This window comes from Acanthochromis polyacanthus, chromosome 5 (assembly GCF_021347895.1).
Source record: "Acanthochromis polyacanthus isolate Apoly-LR-REF ecotype Palm Island chromosome 5, KAUST_Apoly_ChrSc, whole genome shotgun sequence".
Classification (NCBI taxonomy): Eukaryota; Metazoa; Chordata; class Actinopteri; family Pomacentridae; genus Acanthochromis; species Acanthochromis polyacanthus.
Window position 1 is genome coordinate 38,902,392 of NC_067117.1, and position 18,528 is coordinate 38,920,919.

Sequence of the window (18,528 nt, forward strand, 5' to 3'; positions counted from 1 at the left end):
CTTTTGTTTGTTTAAATTGTTTTGATTTAGCAACACCCACCAGCCTTGTTTTGCTTTCTTTGATCATTTTTATGTTCAGTTTGCTGCTGAGCAATAAATTCCTTTATCTGAACCAAATAACATCTGGTTATTTTTGCTACATCCAGCTGACCCTAGAGGTTGGATCATAACAGTGATATACATGAAACCCTGGTAGTATTTACAGTGATGTATATGAAACCCTGGTAGTATTTACAGTGCTGGGTAAGAGAACAGTTGATCTCTTAGAACACACATAATGGTTTCACAGAGGGTCTGGTCAGCTATACAAGGTGCTTTGGTTTTTCACTAGTGTTGTTTAAACATTGGTTAACACCATCCCAACGTTGTTTAAAAGATTCCCTGTCACCAGTCTGAAAAAGTTATCTGTAGTGGGTTGATTTAGGGATTCATATTTGAGCACAAAACTCCAGATTGTTACACAAATTTGTTTCAGATCTCTTCAGAAAAAAAGGGAAAGAATTTTCAGTGGTCGACCTGAGCTTTTGCTGCAGCTTCAAGTAGAACCTGGGAAGTTCAAATGACTCTGCCAGTAAAAGTGTACTCTTAAATGACAATCGATTTGTTTTTCGAAAAAAAAAAATATGTAAGTGGAATTGGCACTAGTTATTGAAAATGGTCACAAATTAAGTCTTAGTGAATAACAATGGACAAACAGTGACCTGTGGGGCACGTGACCATGTTAAAGGTAATTTCTTATCCCCAAATGCATAGCAGCTATTCAAAAATGTGACAAAGAATAACATATTTTTTGAAATATGTTATATTACCACAGAACATTTCACAGTATGCAGAGAATGAAGCTGTTCAAGCTATTTCTAAACTAGTACTGGGAACAGGAAATTACCTTTGGGAATGACATCCTACTGTAGATGAAAGACTCGCTTGGAAATTTAAATGGCCAATAGAATGGCCAAAGGGGAATTGTTGTCTTTATTGTTCAAGTAGAATTTGTTTATGTGAGCAGTAGTTTTAAAATACAAACTGATTATTTGCATTGTTGATGAAAAATACATGGAAATCATTCAGCAAAACAAAAGAATCCAAGTTTAAGTGATATCAACTCTTTGTATTATCTTCCACTCCCTGCTGATGCTGGCACAGCATGCTGGACACCATCCTGGAGAGAAATTTAAACAATTTAGTTCATGTTTAATTCTTTCTTTTCCCCCCTGAATTAATAGAGCTGAGAGATAATTTTTTTAGAGAAAATATTAAACATATGCCGCTGATGTCATGTGTAACTGAAATGTATATTTTAAATATATAACGATTTCATTTCCTTCTTCTGACAAAATTTTCCAACTAATTTATCTGAGAATTTATCACAAATGAGATAAAGAGGTGAGCACATTACATTCCTACGCCTGAAGTCTCTTCAGGCGTAGGAATGTAAAGAAAACAGTATGATGAAGAGTCTGCAACCATTCATTGAAAAGGTACCTTGAGCAAAGTGTCAGCTGGTTAATGTGTTTACGATGCTGATTTGACCAATTTCAAACTTTTACCATTTTCATTATCTCATTTCAACATGCTTCCATTTGCTAATTAATACTAAACACAGCATAGAGTTTAGGCTGATGAAATGACTTTATTTTTGAAGGTATTTGACCAAGGTACACAGAATTTTGGACTTGATAATGACCCCAAATTTTTTAAAAAAGAGTTTATTAAGTTATACAAAGTCATTCTGTGTAATGAGGTGTCACTTAAGAAAGCATTCAGACTCATCAGATTTTCTGTACTTTGTGTTTTAAATTTCATTTTAACAGTCTAACACTCCTAATTGCTCCATAGCATGATTGTACAAACACCACAGTTATTCGGGACACTGTCAGATTAGGTACAATTAATCCATACCATGCCCAAGTTGAACTGTCACCTCCCCATAACTACACTTAGACTTGCATCATAGACACTTGTATACACGTTTAAAAAGGGTGCAAAATCCGAAACATACAGTTCCTTCATCTGTTGTCAGATGGTATTACTTCATGTTACTGCTGCGTTTGATTTGTACCCACAATCAAAGCAGACACTTGACACACTCACCCCTGTCTTCAAACCACATCTGCAACGAAGCACATGCAAGGGTCAAGAAGACACGTGCACTTTTGTGAGGAGACAGGCATGCAGAGAGTTGCTTTTGTATTTTTGAAAAGTGACAGACAGGCCAGTCATTTTCACAATATATTCTCAACAGTGGTACACTTCCAGATGTTGGTACAGTGAGCTTTTACAGTTGATGTGTATTGCACTGATTGCGTCCAATGTGGAGACTAGTAATGAGATCGATATTGAATACTAAGTAAGAAAGCACAATAAGCTTGACTAGATTATCACCTTTATTAAGTGTCATGATAGCTTCAAACTTTTTCCATATCACAATGGTTGAGGTCTTATTGCTCCTTGCAACACTGTTAGCTTTTAACAGTTGTTTTATAACTTTTCTCTGATCTATGCATAACTGCAGTATTACCAAGAGGATCTAAAAAACATTCTTTAGACTGTATGTATTGTCCTGACAAGCAGTTTGAATTGTGAGACCTCATTTACACAAGTGTGGATGTAGCTAAACCATATTCAGTTTCTTCTTTTTGACACAGGTAAAGTTCATATAGATTAGGTGCGGGATTCATTTGATTACAGTTTTCCAGCCACAGCAAAGGTAAAAGCTAAATATTTTTGTAACAGAGAGACTGTAGATGTGGAGTCTTAATAAACTTTCAGAAATTTCAATAAACATGGATGGACCATATGGATGAAGAATAGACTGGTGGGAAGAACAGTGATTGTACTCATTACTCTGGCAAGGAGTGCAGTGGAGTCATGTGACGATCGGCGTATGTTTGTCCTTCCATCTGTTAATCTGTTTGCCACATTACTCAAAAACAGAATAATGGATTTGGATTAAATTTTCAGGGAAGGTCATAAATGGCACAAGGACCAAGTGACTAGATTTTGGCAGTGATGTGGCTTGATCTACGGATTTGTTCAAGATTTCTGTATCATTGCAAGATGAGATAACAGCACGGTGTCACTGTAACCATGACAACAAGTGAACACTACGTCAGCTGCCTGCCTGCTGACCATCACATGATTGCGATCTTACTACAAATCCACCGCTGTGGACTTTTTGGGACTTATCTGCCGGAAATCGAACAACAGTTGAGGAGCCTTGGCAGAGTGCTGTGGTCTTTGAGTGTTTTTCTTGCTTAAAATGAAGTTAAAGTGCAATAAAGTGTGCAAAAGTGAAGGAGTCTGAATGCTTTGTCAGGCAACAATAGTAATCCAATTAGTAGTTATTTCAGTTGACATTTCACTCAAAGACACAATGTTCCTTTAAAGCGACACCAGAGGAAAACTCTGAGGCACTAGAATACATTTCCTGTGGACCATTTAAGTCTATTTTAAATGCTTAACCTGTACACAACTAGTGATTATAATTGAGCATTTACAGAAAAGTAAATATAGGAACATGTCAATAGATTTAAACTGCATAGGTTGTTTATTCCCCTGACCATTTATGATGTCTAGAGTTGTTTCCTTAGATCTGAAGCTTCTGCTGCCATTTCCTCCTCTGATCTCCACTTGGAGGGAATGTCCTCATCTTCTTGATCATGCTTCTGCAACTGCAAAAAGCAAACAACGTAACAGTGCAACATCAGAACAAAGTCAGTTTGTTTTTCTATTCAGTTTTCTTTTTAGTGTTAACATGGACTGAATATGGAAAATGTCTGATGAGTTCTGGTCACCTGAACTCTGAACAACATTTGAAAAGATGACCAAGATCAAGTGAGTGAGTCACAAATGAGGGGAGATCTTTTCAAGGACAGTAAATATACCAGGAACTGTTACAGTGACAGTCTTCTAATGTACAGACATAAAAATGACTGAGACATGTTTTATGAAATGTGAACATAATAGTCATAATCATTTTTTGCAACTTTATTACAATTGCTACTATGACCCTACTATGTTCCCTATGTTTGGCAGACTTCCTGCCAAACCCAGACCAGAATTCCTTCATAATAACTTACTAAGCCAGAAGGTAAACCAAATCCCCATCACAGACATCCCATCTAATCGAAGTTGCAGTCTGCATATAATTGCTGTGATTCTTTGTGACAGGATACAGGGGCTAGACGTCCTTTGAAAATTCAGAAGAAACCACTGACGGCTATGACGGTACATTTGTGTCTCAGTGTTTTGATGCATAAATGGATGTGACACTCAAAGCATAAAATGTGTTACTTTCAGACAGCACATATATGATCATGGTTCACTGACAATTAAATTAAATGAAATTCAGTTTTATTTATAGAAAATTACCTTTGGAATCCATATGAGTGATGGTGGGAAGGAATCAACAACAACAACAAACTAAAATAACAACAGACAAAGAGCAATATTTCTTTTTTTCTTTTTTCTCTGTATAATTGGCATTTGCATTGGCCTCAAGAGTCCAGCATCAAACAGATAATAGGTATGTACTCAGTGTAAAGAGTTTGGATCCATATTTTTGATTTTCACTGTAAGAGTGTTTTACTTTTCCTGCTCCTGTATGTCACTGCAAATTCCTTCCCTATAGCATATTGGAAATGTAATTAGTGGCAGACTTGGAGATTTAGTCTTCGTCACAAACTGCAGAGAAAGATTTTCAAATAAATGTATCCCATGGAATAGATGTGCAGATAGTTTATTTGTCTTCAAGACCCGAGGTTACATAACCTAACACTGCCCAGAACCTCACACTGCCTCCACTGATGAGCTTTCTTCCCATTGTGCATCCTTCTGACATCTTGTTTCCAGATATATGACATCCACATAATGTAAAAGAAAACATAATATTTTCAATCATGCGATTTTTTTCCTTTGCTTATTGGTTAATTGTTATGCTGACATATCCATGGTACGTGCTTATCCACTGAAAGGGGGTCAGCATGAGCACTCCATTAGCTGTTTGGAGCTATGCAGCCCCATACTGCAAGCTGTGATCACAACTTTCTAGCATAACCAGCATAAAGTCTTCAGAGATTTGTGCTGTAGGACTTCTTTTATTAAATTTGACCACATTGTTGCTGTCATGGACTTAAACATGGTTTGGTGTTTTCCTTTCCCTTGCTTTCCCATCAGTGTTTAGGTTCATGTCCCTTTTCAGTGACTTCCTATTTTGTTTACTTCTATCCTTTGTCTCTCTTTTACCTCCCTTTTGATTGCCCTGATTAATTACCTGTCAATCACCTGCGTCTTGTCTCTCTAATCAGTAATAAATATTTAAATAGTCTTGTCTCTCTCTGTTTTTTTTCAGTTCATCCTGTTAGTACCCTGTTTGCCTCCCTTATGGTGGACCCCCTGTCTTTGACAGCGATCAGAGAATTTCAAAATAACAGTGCATTTGGTTTTCTATTTCTCAAATACTTTCGTTTGCAAACAGGATTATACCTAAGCAACTACAAAACACAACTGAAGCACTGCATTCTAGATGCATTCATAGTAACAGAATGTACCAGCACACACTACCTTAAAGTGGAGAAAGAAATATCAGGCAGGACATTGAGAAATAAATTGCACTTAATTAACCTCTGGTAACCCCATTTTTTGCTGTGGTGACTGGGTGTTGGACAGTATGTAGGGTGCAATCCTATACATCAGATGGGGCACACTTTCATTAAACAGTGACCTCACAGGGTGACTGAGATGTCATCCTGACCTCGGCACCATTCAGATCTTTAAAATAGGTAACAGGCCTACCACAATTCCGTGGTCAACATACATGACATTAATAGTCAGAGTCTAGGAGAAGAGCTTTGCATGCAGGAATCCTGAATGAGACCAAACTGCAATAAGAACCCAGCCTAGTCATCAAAGCAGACCTAGGTAATTTGATAGTCTGCAGTATACTATTGTACTATTCACAAAAATATCAGCATAATATAATAGAATATTGCTACAATTCTAAAAGTTAATTTAGCATATGTTTTTATCCAAAGCGATAAGTAAGCAAGATGTGGAGCAAAAAGTTTGAACATGTCTGGGTGTGTTCTCTGCAAAAGATGGCCCTGCGAATTGCCATTTACTGCCATTGACTTGAAATTCCACGGCAATTTACAGTGCCGTTTACTGACAAAAATCCCTTCTTTCATGCAATGCAAGTGTTATTGCAACGATCTAGTTGCGGATTCCAAGAAGAAGAGGCTCAAATCTGTTCCAGTTTCTGTGCAAGGCTCTGAGTTTGAAAATGCCTCCAGCTACAGATACTTAGGAGAGCTAGCTAGCTGGAGAACAAACTAGACTGATCCAGTGACACCAAGGTCCTATACAAGAGGAGGCAAAACTGTCTTTATTTTTATTTCTGAGGTCTGCTGTCCTTTCATGTCTGCAGACCTCTCAGGGTACCTTTTATCAGACTGTAGTGGCCAGTACTATGTTCTTTAGTGTGGTGTGTTAGGGAGACGGTGCAGACAAGAACAGGATTAATAAACTGATCAGGACAGCCATGATCATCACGACTAATATGGACAATGTACTGAAAAAGTCAAAAGTGAGGACGCTCTAAAAAGTGAAATCAGTTCTAAGAAATCCCTCACATCCACTATTCCACTCTTAAGAGGTAACTCAGAGAGCACCTTCAGTCACACTGAAGGAGAAAGGAATAGAATCAAAACTTTGCAGAGTGATTAATGGAGGACAACTGACTCGCTCAGTCATACTCTTAACCTACGTGCAGTGCACTAAGTGTTGTGACAATTTGAGATCAAACAAATGTTAAAATTAGGACAATAGGATGAACGTAGAAGAGATGTTAAAAATCAGTCTTAAGTACAAACATTAACAAAAATGGAAAACATGACATGTCAACTGAATTCATGCACACTGAACAATCCTGTGTAACTTGCAACCCCACGGAAACCCATATAAAACGATAAAGTTAGAAATACAAGCTCTCTCTCTCTCTCTCTCTCTCTCTCTCTCTCTCTCTCTCTCTCTCTCTCTCTGCATATGTGTGTGAGTTCAAACTAAGGGCTCGGTGACCTAAGCAGAATTGTGAATCTGGGGATAAAGTAAGGATAGTAGTGGAAGGAGAGGATTGAGTGATTTTTAAGGAAGGGGAGTGGTTAAACATTTGACACGATTGCATCATACCTTAGATATGCTGCTGTGTACTTAAGAAGGACGGGTTGTGGTTTTTCAGACTCAGGGGAGTTGAGAAAAGGTTTGCAGAAGTAAATGAGACAATGCAGCCAGTTAGAATCTCGAGATTTTGCCCATGTTTGTCTCATTTCCTGCTGAGGTGAGACCCCGTGCCGCCTTACTCCCTGCCAAGGAGAGGCCCCGTGTCGCCTTTCTCCCTTGCAGCCTTCTTCTTCTTCTTTTCCTTTCGGCTTTTCCCTTCAGGAGTCGCCACAGCGAATCAATTGCCTCCTTCTAACCCTGTCTTCTGCATCCTCTTCTCTCACGCCAACTACCTTCATGTCCTCTTTAACCACATCCATAAACCTCCTCTTTGGTCTTCCTCTAGGCCTCCTGCCTGGCAGTGGGAAACTCAGCATCCTTCTACCAATGTATTCACTCTCTCTCCTCTGGACATGTCTGAACCATCTCAGTCTGGCCTCTCTGACTTTATCTCCAAAGCCTCTAACATGTGCTGTCCGTCTGATGTACTCATTCCTGATCCTATCCATCCTGGTCACTCCCAAAGAGAACCTCAGCATCTTCACTTCTGCTCCCTCCAGCTCTGCCTCCTGTCTTTTCCTCAGGGACACTGTCTCCAGACCAAACAACATCTCTCACCACAGTTTTGTAAACATTTCCTTTAATTTTAGCTGAAACTCTTCGATCACACCTGACACTTTTCTCCAGCCGTTCCAGCCTGCCTGTACACGCTTCTTCACCTCTTTTCCACACTCTCCATTGCTCTGTACTGTTGACCCTAAGTACTTAAAATCCTCCACCTTCTTGATCTCTTCTCCCTGTAACCTCACTCTTCCACTTGGGTCCCTCTCATTCACACACAGATACTCCGTCTTGCTGCGGCTAACCTTCATTCCTCTCCTTTCCAGGGCAAACCTCCACGCCTCTAGCTTCTCCTCCACCTGTTCCCTGCTCTCACTACAGATCACAAATCATCTGCAAACATCATAGTCCATGGAGACTCCTGTCTAACCTCGTCTGTCATCCTGTCCATCAACATAGCAAACAAGAAGGGGCTCAAAGGTGATCCCTGATGTAGTCCCACCTCCACCTTGAACTCCTCTGTCACACCTACAGCACACCTCACCACTGTCTTACAGTCCTCATACATGTCCTGCACCACTCTAACATACTTCTCTGCCACTCCAGACTTCCTCATACAAAACCACAGTTCCTCTCTGGGCACCCTGTCATAAGCTTTCTCCAGCTCTACAAAGACACAATGCAGCTCCTTCTGACCTTCTCTGTACTTCTATATCAACATTCTCAAAGCAAATATTGCATCTGTTGTACTCTTTCTTGGCATGAAACCATACTGCTGCTCACAGATGTTCACCTCTGCCCTTAGTCTAGCTTCAACTACTCTTTCCCATAGCTTCATCGTGTGGCTCATCAGCTTTATTCCTCTGTAGTTGCCAAAACTCTGCACATCTCCCTTGTTCTTAAAGATGGGCACCAGCACACTTCTCCTCCATTCCTTGGGCATCTTCTCACTATCTGAGATCCTGCTGAACAACCCAGACAGAAACTCTACTGCTACCTCTCCGAGACACTTCCATACCCCCACAGGTATATCATCAGGACCAAGTGCCTTTCCACTCTTCATCCTCTTCAATGCCCTCCTCACTTCATCCTTACTAATCTTTGCTACTTCCTTGTCCACACAACCCGGTCTCACGGGGATTCGTGAAACTGTCACGTAAGTTTTAGTTTCGGTTTCGTGCGCACCAACACGATTTCGTCATGTTTTTCGTGCCGCTCACCACGAAATGTTTTTCGCTGTGGTAATCACATCTGAAAGTGGTTTATACCGGCGGATTCATGACGATCTAAGCTGTCCATCGGCGTATACTGCTTGTGTGATCGCGTTTGCGGCCGCCGGCCGCCGGTCGCCGGACATTCTTGAAATTCCTATGCAAATTGGTAAGTGTACCACCGGCTTATGGTTAGGTTATGGTTATGGTTATGGTTAGGGTTATGTTTAGGAACGATGTCATGCAAAATATAGCGTTGGATTCGCCACGGTTTTACATTAAAAATATAATATACACATTCTTTTGAAATATGTTCTGAGTGGCACGAAAAGTCCGCCGTTTAAAATACATTGGTGCGCATTTCGTGGTGAGCGGCACGAAAAACATGACGAAATCGTGTTGGTGCGCACGAAACCGAAACTAAAACTTACGTGACAGTTTCACGAATCCTCGTGAGATCGGGCTGGTCCACAACAGTCACCTCTTCTACTCTTCGTTCTCTCTCATTTTCCTCATTCATCAACTCTTCAAAGTAGTCTTTCCATCTTCCCATCACACTATTGGCACCTGTCAACTAGAGCTGAAACAACTAATTGATTTAATCGATAATGATCAATTATTGAAATAGTTGTCAACTATTTTGGTCATCAATTAGTTGGTTAATAAGTCTATTTTTACCATAAGCAGCATGTTTCGCTCATATTTTAAGCCAGCCTGTAATCGTGGTGACCAGGTGGGGCAGTCATGAGCCACTGTAGGTTTTATGCAACCAGAACTGCAGGAGAAGAAGCAAACAACCAATAGGTAACCTTGCTTTAGATCACATGATGTTCACTCAGCGTCATAGACTCACGCTCAGCGGCTGTGTCGTAAAAAGCAACATGGCGGAGGTAGTTGGAAGTGGAGAAAGTCCGAGAAAAAAGAAGGAAAAAGACAAAACGGCTGATAAAACTACACGAACGAAATCATCTAAGGTGTGGGAGCACTAAAACAGAAGAGTGACATGTAAAATCTGCAAGACCGATCTCGTCTGGCACGGGAGCACTACTTCACTACATGAGCACCTCAAACGAAAGCATGTGTGTGCCGAAGTAGATGAGCAAGGGCCGGCGCGGTGAGTTTACACAAAAAACGATTTATTATAGACATGACTGTCACTTGTCATAACACAATGCCATCAAATGGTGCTGTTCGTTAATAAAAGCAGTGACATTTTTATCTTGTAATGTTAAAAGTGTACTTATTTCATTTTTCTTTTGTGTTTTTAGGAAAAAACAAACAAATTTAAGTAATTTCGTCTACAACAAGAAGATACACACCTCTCAAGAGTGTGCCCCTTTGACAGACAAAATTTTAAACATGATTGTGAAGGACATGAGACCCCTGTCGATGGTGGAATGTGAAGGCTTCCAAGAAATGTTAAAGTCCTTCAATCCTGGCTACACAATCCCTTTGAGAACGCACTTTGCTAGTTTGCTGGACAAAAAATATGAAGCCAGGGTGGATAAGGTCAAGTCAACTATCTCAGCCATTGACAACAAAGTTGCTCTGACTGCAGACATCTGGACTAGTGTTGCCACTGAAGCCTATTTGGGCATCACCTGCCACTATATAGGAAGAGACTGGGAAATGGAGTCCATTTGCCTCTCTACTATGCCTTTGGAGGACAGATATACTGCCCAAAACATAGCAGGGTGGCTGGAACAAACACTGGAAAAATTTGAAATTCTTCCTGGTAAAATATCTGCTATTGTGCATGACAATGGGGCAAACATTGTGGCTGCAGCTAGGCTACTGGAGGAGAAATACGGATGGCCATCTCTCAGATGTACAGGACACACTTTGCAGCTTGTTCTCAGCTCTGCTCTTAAACACCAGATCATTACCAAAGCAGTTGAAGCTCCACGATGCCTTGTGGAGCATTTTTAAAAAAGCGAACTTGCATCCACGAAACTTTAACAAAAGCAACAGATGGGCGCACCTGAACACAAACCGATCCAAGATGTAAGAACAAGGTGGAATAGCACTTTTCAAATGATCAGATGTCTCCTTGAACAAAGGTGGCCTGTTACAGCAACACTGTCGGACTTGACTGTGACCAAAACATGCAAGCAATACTTAGATCTGAAGCCGGAACAATGGAGCTTAATTGAGGAGCTGGCCCAAGCCCTGGAGCCATTTGACTGTGCTACAGCATACATGAGTGGGGAAAAATATGCAACAATTTCCTCTGTACCACCATTAGTAAAAGGATTGGTCAAGTCATTGCAAGGCATGGATTTTGAAACGCCAGGTGTACGAGCATTTCAACACACTGCTGTAGAACAGCTTGAGCAGCGATGGAAGACTGAAATTACTTTTTCTGATGCATCTCATAACACTGTAATCCTTAGTTCTTCCCTGGATCCAAGATTTAGAAAACTAAGGTTTCTGTCTTCTGAGGACAGCTTTAAAGTGCAAGTCAAAGTTCAAATGAAGGCAGTGGAAATGGAGCAGCTGCAGCCGGTCAGTGTCCAGCACCAAACACCACCTGACGGTACCTCTCACACGGCATCTGACAAAGTTCCTGTCTCCTTGATTGACTCTCTGCTTGATTCTGACACCAGCAGTGGGGAAGAAGCGAAAGAAGCTGACTCAGAGGAATTCACTGGGAAAGTCCGACAGGAGGTCCTCACATACTTCAGTGAGAAGGCAGCTTCCAAGGGAGAAAATCCGTTACAGTGGTGGAAGTCAAATGAGGTGAAATATCCCTTTTTGTCAAGATTAGCAAAGTCCTACCTCTGTATACCATGCACTTCTACACCAGCAGACCGGCTGTTTTCTGCAGCAGGCAATATAGCCTCTAAAAAGAGAGCTAGCCTTAGCAAAGAGCACGTGGACATGTTAACATTTTTGCACGACAATGCAAAGTTCATCACTCATTCATGAGACTGTTTACATTGTTTGTATAGCCTCTAAAAAGAGAGCTAGCCTCAGCAAAGAGCACGTGGACATGTTAACATTTTTGCACTACAATACAAAGTTCATCACTCATTCATGAGACTGTTTACATTGTTTGTATAGCCTCTAAAAAGAGAGCTAGCCTTAGCATGTGGACATGCTAACATTTTTGCACTGAAAAGTTCATGATTCATTCATTACGCTGATGTTTACATTGTTTGTTTCTAAAAATGTGACTTCCATTTAGGATCCTGAAATGGCACTTTATTTTAAGTATTGTTTAGTTTCACAGCATGTTAAGCTATAAAAGTCGTTCTCAGGTGAAATCTGTGGGTTTTTTTAAAAAAAAAAAAATGCAGTTAACAGTAAAATTGTCATGATCCTCCTGCTCCAGTGCACTGGCTTAATCAGCCAAACGATGAACGGCTGTGCGGAGAGCGCAGCTGGCAGGAATTGACAATCACCGCTGCATATAAGCCTGCCTCCTTGCACAGCTCACTGCCGGTTCATTGCTCCATATTCCACCATCCATGCCAAGAGGCACTCAGCTGTCCCCTGCACTCCGGTCACCACCTCTTGCACGCAGCTTCCTGGACACAAGCTTCCCGTTGGACTTTATTACCTGTTTCCCTGCCCTCACCACAGCTCTCCTTCTGCTCCCTCCATTCTGCCCGCTTCTGCCTTCCTCCCATGGACCTGTGAGTTATCTTCCCCGTTATTTAGTTCAGTTTTTGGTTTAGTTCCTTCTCGGCCTACTGGTCCGCCCTTTGTCAGTTAGTTTAGTTTTTCCTCTCCGTTGTTTCCCTCCGACCTCCCTCACTCAGTGTTTCTGTTCATTTAATATTCTGGTTTCTTTTAATTAAATCATATTTAATTTCACCCTCCTGTCTACGCCTGCTGCTTGGGTTCACACTCCCATTGTATGACAAAAATTGGCATATTTTCTTTCTGTTCTCAAATTACTACCTTAAATTTAGTTCACTACTTTTGGAGCCCTTACTTGTGATATTATTGTAGTATAGCTTAAAACACGTGGGTGCCTAGAAAATGCTTCTCTACAGGAAAGATGTTTTTAAAGTATAAATGTTGCCTTGGTGAAACTTCATTTAAGATCTTGTGACGTTGGATGGTTGTATGAGTATGTATGTGTTGATGAGTCAGTGTTTTGATTGCTGCTAATTGAGACATACTAAAATCCAACTCTGGATAGTTTTTTGAAGAATTTAGGACATTTTAAAATGGTTAAAAGCTCTTAAAATGTACATAGAATGACATGGGCCCTTTATTAATATTTTACATTGGAAAATAAAGGCATAACTAAAATATAAGTGAATAAACAGATTAATCAAAAAAAATAATCGGCCGATTAATCGATTATCAAAATAATCGTTAGTTGCAGCCCTACTGTCAACACACTTCCATCCTTATCCTTTATCATCCTAACCTGCTGCACGTCCTTCCCATCTCTGTCTCTCTGCCTTGCCAACCTGTACAGATCAGTCTCTTCCTCCTTACTGTCCAACCTGGCATACAAGTCATCGTAAGCCCCTTGTTTGGCCTTTGCCACCTCTACTTTCACCTTACGCTGCATCTCCCTGTACTCCTGTCTACTCTCTTCAGTCCTCTCAGTGTCCCACTTCTTCTTAGCTAACCTCTTTCTCTGGATCCACTCCTGCACCTCCTCATTCCACCACCAAGTCTCCTTATCTCCTTTCCTTCCAGATGACACACCAAGTACTCTCCGACCTGTCTCCCTGATCACATTTGCTGTAGTTGTCCAGTCATCTGGAAGCACCTCCTGACCATCCAAAGTCTGTCTCAACTCTTTCCTGAAAGTCATACAACACTCTTCCTTTTTCAGCTTCCACCATTTGGTCCTCTGCTCTGCCTTTGCCCTCTTCATCTTCTTCGCCACCAGGGTCATCCTACACACCACCATCCTATGCTGTCTGGCAGTGTTGGGCAGTAACGTCACTACAAATAGCGTCGTTAGTAGTTTAACTACATTTTTCTGTAACGACGTGATAGCGTCATTGTTTACAAAATCAAAAAACGTTTCAACAGCTTAGCTGATCTTTTGGTCATGTAGCGCGGTAGTGAACGCAAAAAGCACATTAAAAATGATTAATGTTGAACTGCTTAAAGCGGAGCTTTCTGCTCTGCTGCAGTCTCATCTCACACTTTTAAGGATCAGACAGTGACATCTTCTCCAAACGCCGACATGTCTGTGTCGACCAATAGAAGCGGAGGAACTGTTGATGTCGTCATTCAACAATCCCTTCCTGTGACTCACTGGATCCACACACAGACGCTCGCTTCAGTTCACTGAGAGATGGCAGAGAAGGAGGGAGAAGATGAGGAGCTACCCAAGGAGTCAGAGTCACCGTGGCCCTACCTAAATAGTTATGAGTTTTTGTGAAAAAATGGAGAAAAGTTGTTTTCAGATGCCTACTGTGCCAGCCCAAGGCGAAGTTTCTGTCAACTTCAAAGACGTCAAATACAAATCTGAGAACCCATATACAGGTGACTACCGAATATGCACAACCAGCAGCAGTTAGCTAACCACCACATGTCAACCGCAGTATAAGATGCACACACAAATGAGCTACTTTTCAACATCTAAAATTCGCGTGGCAGTAAATTAATTAAATTAAACATAAGGTTGTGGTGGCAGTGTGTGTATATGTATAAATTGGGGGATTAAATAATTAAACTGATACATATAGGAGGGAAGAGGTATGGGAGAAAACGAGGTAACAGTAAAACCAAAATCTGTCTTCTTCAGTATTACTGTTAACACTAATGAGCAAATGGCTGAAAAAAATAACAAAGGGTAACAAAAGTGATGGCATAAATGATTAAATATCTTAATCTTACACTCAAGACCAAAATTAAGTAGTAGTGGATACAGCACTTTGGGAAAGCATTGAATGATTTTACATAGATATTAGACTTAAGAAATAAAACTTTATTTAATACCCAACGTGAATACCCAAATTATGTATAATATTGTCTTACTATAATATTGCTTACTTTATATGGAAATAATATCAAATGTAACCTATTAAACCCTCCAATGTAAGTGGTGTGTTAATATAAGCTACTGCAACTTAATTATCAGATACATTATGTCTGCAATACAAACTAAAAAGAAAATCAAAACAATGATTTCTAATGTAAAAAGGTTGATTCATTTTAAATATAGCTCCACATATTCCTCAGTGTATCAACTTACTAAGTTTGGAGCACTGAGAACAAAAATGATGGCTTAATAATAAACAAGTCAGCATTTTCTTGTCTCCGTTTGACTGACTTCATTAGTCCCTGAAATTTTTTGGTAAGAAAAAAAAAGTAACTTGAATGTATTAAGCTACTTTGGCCATATTGCTGTAGCTTAGCTTGCTACATTTCTGTGGGCCATCGCTTCAGTGTAGTAAAGCTTGATTTAACACGGAGTAGCTGGTAGCTTAGCTCATTATAGTTTCCAAGTAGCTTGCCCAGCACTGCTGTCTGGCTACACTCTCACCTACCACTACTTTGCAGTCACTGATCTCCTTCAGATTACACCGTCTACACAAGATGTAGTCTTCCTGTGTGCTCCTACCTCCACTCTTATAGGTCACCCTATGTTCCTGCCTCTTCTGGAAGAAAGTATTCACTACAGCCATTTCCATCCTTTTTGCAAAGTCAACCACCATCTGTCCTTCTGCGTTCCTCTCCTGGATACCAAACCTGCCCATGACCACCTCATCATCTCTGTTTCCTGCACCAACATGTCCATTGAAGTCTGCACCAATGACAACTCTCACTTCTAGGGATACTCTGCATCACTTTGTAGAATGAACTGAGGCGAGTTCCTTCAATAACTCAGCTTTATTAACTTGCCACTTGTTCAGCATAACTCATGACACAACATGCAGCTTCTTATGTGCTGCCACAACACTAGACCCCTTTCTGTTCTGCCGTAAAGCATGTCGTAACATCGCCGCAACACATCACACATACTCTACATATGTGCATATGTGACACACTTCATCAAGGTCCAACCAGAATTTCTCCTTCTCCTCCAGCTCACATCCTACCTGTGGAGCATACCCACTAACAACATTGAACATCACACCTTCGATTTCTAGTTTCAGGCTCATCACTCGATCTGATACTCTTTTTACCTCCAGGACATTCCTAACAAACTCCTCCTTCAAGATAACTCCTACTCCATTTCTCTTCCTATCTATACCATGGTACAACAACTTGAACCCTCCTCCTAAACTTCTAGCTTTACTACCTTTCCACCTGGTCTCCTGGACACACAGTATGTCCACCTTCCTCCTCTGCATCAAGTCAACCAGCTCTCTATCTTTTCCTGTCATAGTTCCAACATTCAAAGTCCCTACTCTCAGTCCTAGACTCTTGGTGTTCCTCTTCTCTCTCTTCCTACGAACACACCTTCCTCCCCTCCTTCTTCGACCAACAGTCGTCCATTTTCCACCGGCACCCTGTAGGTCGACAGCACCGATGGTGGTCATTGTTAACCCGGGCCTCAACCGATCTGGTATGGAAGTCATACATTTGATTTGCATGTTTGATTTGGCCAAAGTTTTACATCGGATGCCCTTCCTGACACAACCCTCTGTATTTATCCAGGCTTGGGACCGGCACAATAAGACACTGGCTTGTGTCCCCTTGCGGCTACATTTGTTCTTGCAGCCTATGTACTGAAAAAACTTTTTCACATCAGACCCTGAAGACTGTTTGAAGACTTATCCTAGAAAACTTTCCTAAATACTCCAACATTTGATTCAGAAGTGATTTTTTTTGAATACATGTTTGACAAAGCTGCTTGATCATCACTGGCCTTTAGCAGGCAGACTGAGTTACAACACAAACAAGATGGATGATCCCCTCGGTCACATAACTACACAGAGGCACTTCCAGGAATGTTGGTCTGTGTTTCTGTGTAATGTATACTGTACAGACGACTCGCGATCAGAGCATTGGATTGAGATCTGGGAAATTTGGAGGCCAAGTCAACATCTCAAACTTCTTGTTGTGCTTCTAAAGCATTCATGCACCATTTTTGCTTTGTTCCGTGTTGCATTATCCTGCACAAAGAGGCCACAGCCATCAGGAAATACTGTTTACATGAAAGGGTGCACATGGTCTGCAACAATACTTAGGTAGGTGGTATGTGTCAAAGTAACATCCACATGGATGACAGGACCCAAGGTTTACCAGCAGAACATTGCCCATGCATCATACTTCCTCCTCTGGCTTGCCGTCTTCCCAGTGTATCCCGGTGCTGCGTTCCCCAGGCAAGTGATGCACCTGGCCATCCACGTGACGTAAAAGAAAATGTAATTCAAGCCACCATCTTCCATTGGTCCAGTTCTCATGTTCACATGCATGGCGGTGCACAGGGGTCAGCAGGGACACCCATACACAACTAACTGCAATGCAATGTGTATTCTGCCACCTTCCTGTCATAATTTATTCAGCAATTTGAATAACAGTAGCTCATCTGTTGGATTGGACCACACAGGCCAGCCTTCCTCCCCATGTGCATCAGCGAGTCTTCGCCCCTCATGACCCTGTTGCTGGTTCACCATTGTTCCTTTCTTGGACCACTTTTCACGGCATTTGCTGCTCTAGTTCAAAGAAAAAAGATGTCTATAAGAGTTGATTAAAAAAATGCAAATTCTTAAAAACCAGAAATGAGTGCTCACTGAAAGAGTATTAAAGTTCTATATTGTTGGCTTTACATACAACAGATCTCTCTCCATCTAAAGCAGCTTTGGAGCTGTTAAACACTGCTTGTTACCACAATCATTAAAATATTCAAAGGCATCTGACAATGACTCCATCTTTAGAAGACTGTTGTTTTTCTCTCCAGTACAGTTCCACACAAGCTGTGATGCTGCGTTTTTTGTTGTTAACCTTAGTATCCATCTCGGGCTGCACGGTGGCTCGGTTGTTAGAATCATTGCTTGACAGCTAGAAGATTTGGTTCATGTCCCTTGGGTCAGGTATCTTTCTGTGTAGAATTTTGCATGTTCTCCCTGTGGGTGGGTTCTCTCCAGGTACTCCCGCATCCTCCCACAGCCCAATATATATATACATATATATATATATATATATATATATATATATATATATAATTTTGTTAAACCTTCCTTTTTAAAAATAAATATTGTCACCTTGTATACTGTTGTTCAATAAAGCTCGTAGTTTTCAACATATCTGTGTAACCCATTAGTTAACAACAAGAAGTATGTAGGTTTACCAATGATATATATTTTACATACATATTTATTAAAGTATTATTTTTAATGGTAATAATAATAATAATAATTATTAATTGGTTATTGTGTGTGATTGGGTATTTACAAAAATACTGAACCTCTTCTTTGAGGACTAAAGGTTATGGTTTAACTTTCCTATTTGAACCAAAGAATTCAACAGAGGATTCAACCCTTAATGATGTGCAGACACCACAAGACCTGCAATCCTCCTCCATCACTGTTCCAAACATGAAAAGTAGTGGCAGTCAAATTGAGCGGAAGAACATACGGTCGATGGTGGTGACAAGTTGACATCTGAGAGC

At 40.7% G+C, this 18,528-nt stretch overlaps 1 protein-coding gene across 4 annotated transcripts in view; it reads right to left on the reverse strand.

The window, feature by feature from the left end:
* Positions 1–931: 931 nt before the first annotated feature.
* The window catches only part of fhit (fragile histidine triad diadenosine triphosphatase), a 332,178-nt gene continuing 314,581 nt past the window's right edge, over positions 932–18,528 (reverse strand). For 3 of the 4 annotated variants that reach the window (XM_051948100.1, XM_051948102.1, XM_051948101.1), the window contains 2 exons: positions 3,561–3,671; positions 932–1,159 (listed from right to left, as the gene is read on the reverse strand). In XM_051948100.1, the coding sequence (XP_051804060.1) occupies positions 3,573–3,671 (99 nt within the window). In that variant the 3' untranslated portion in view covers positions 932–1,159; positions 3,561–3,572. Of the gene's footprint in view, positions 1,160–3,552; positions 3,672–18,528 lie in introns of those variants that run through there. The other variant, XM_051948103.1, reaches the window with a different exon arrangement.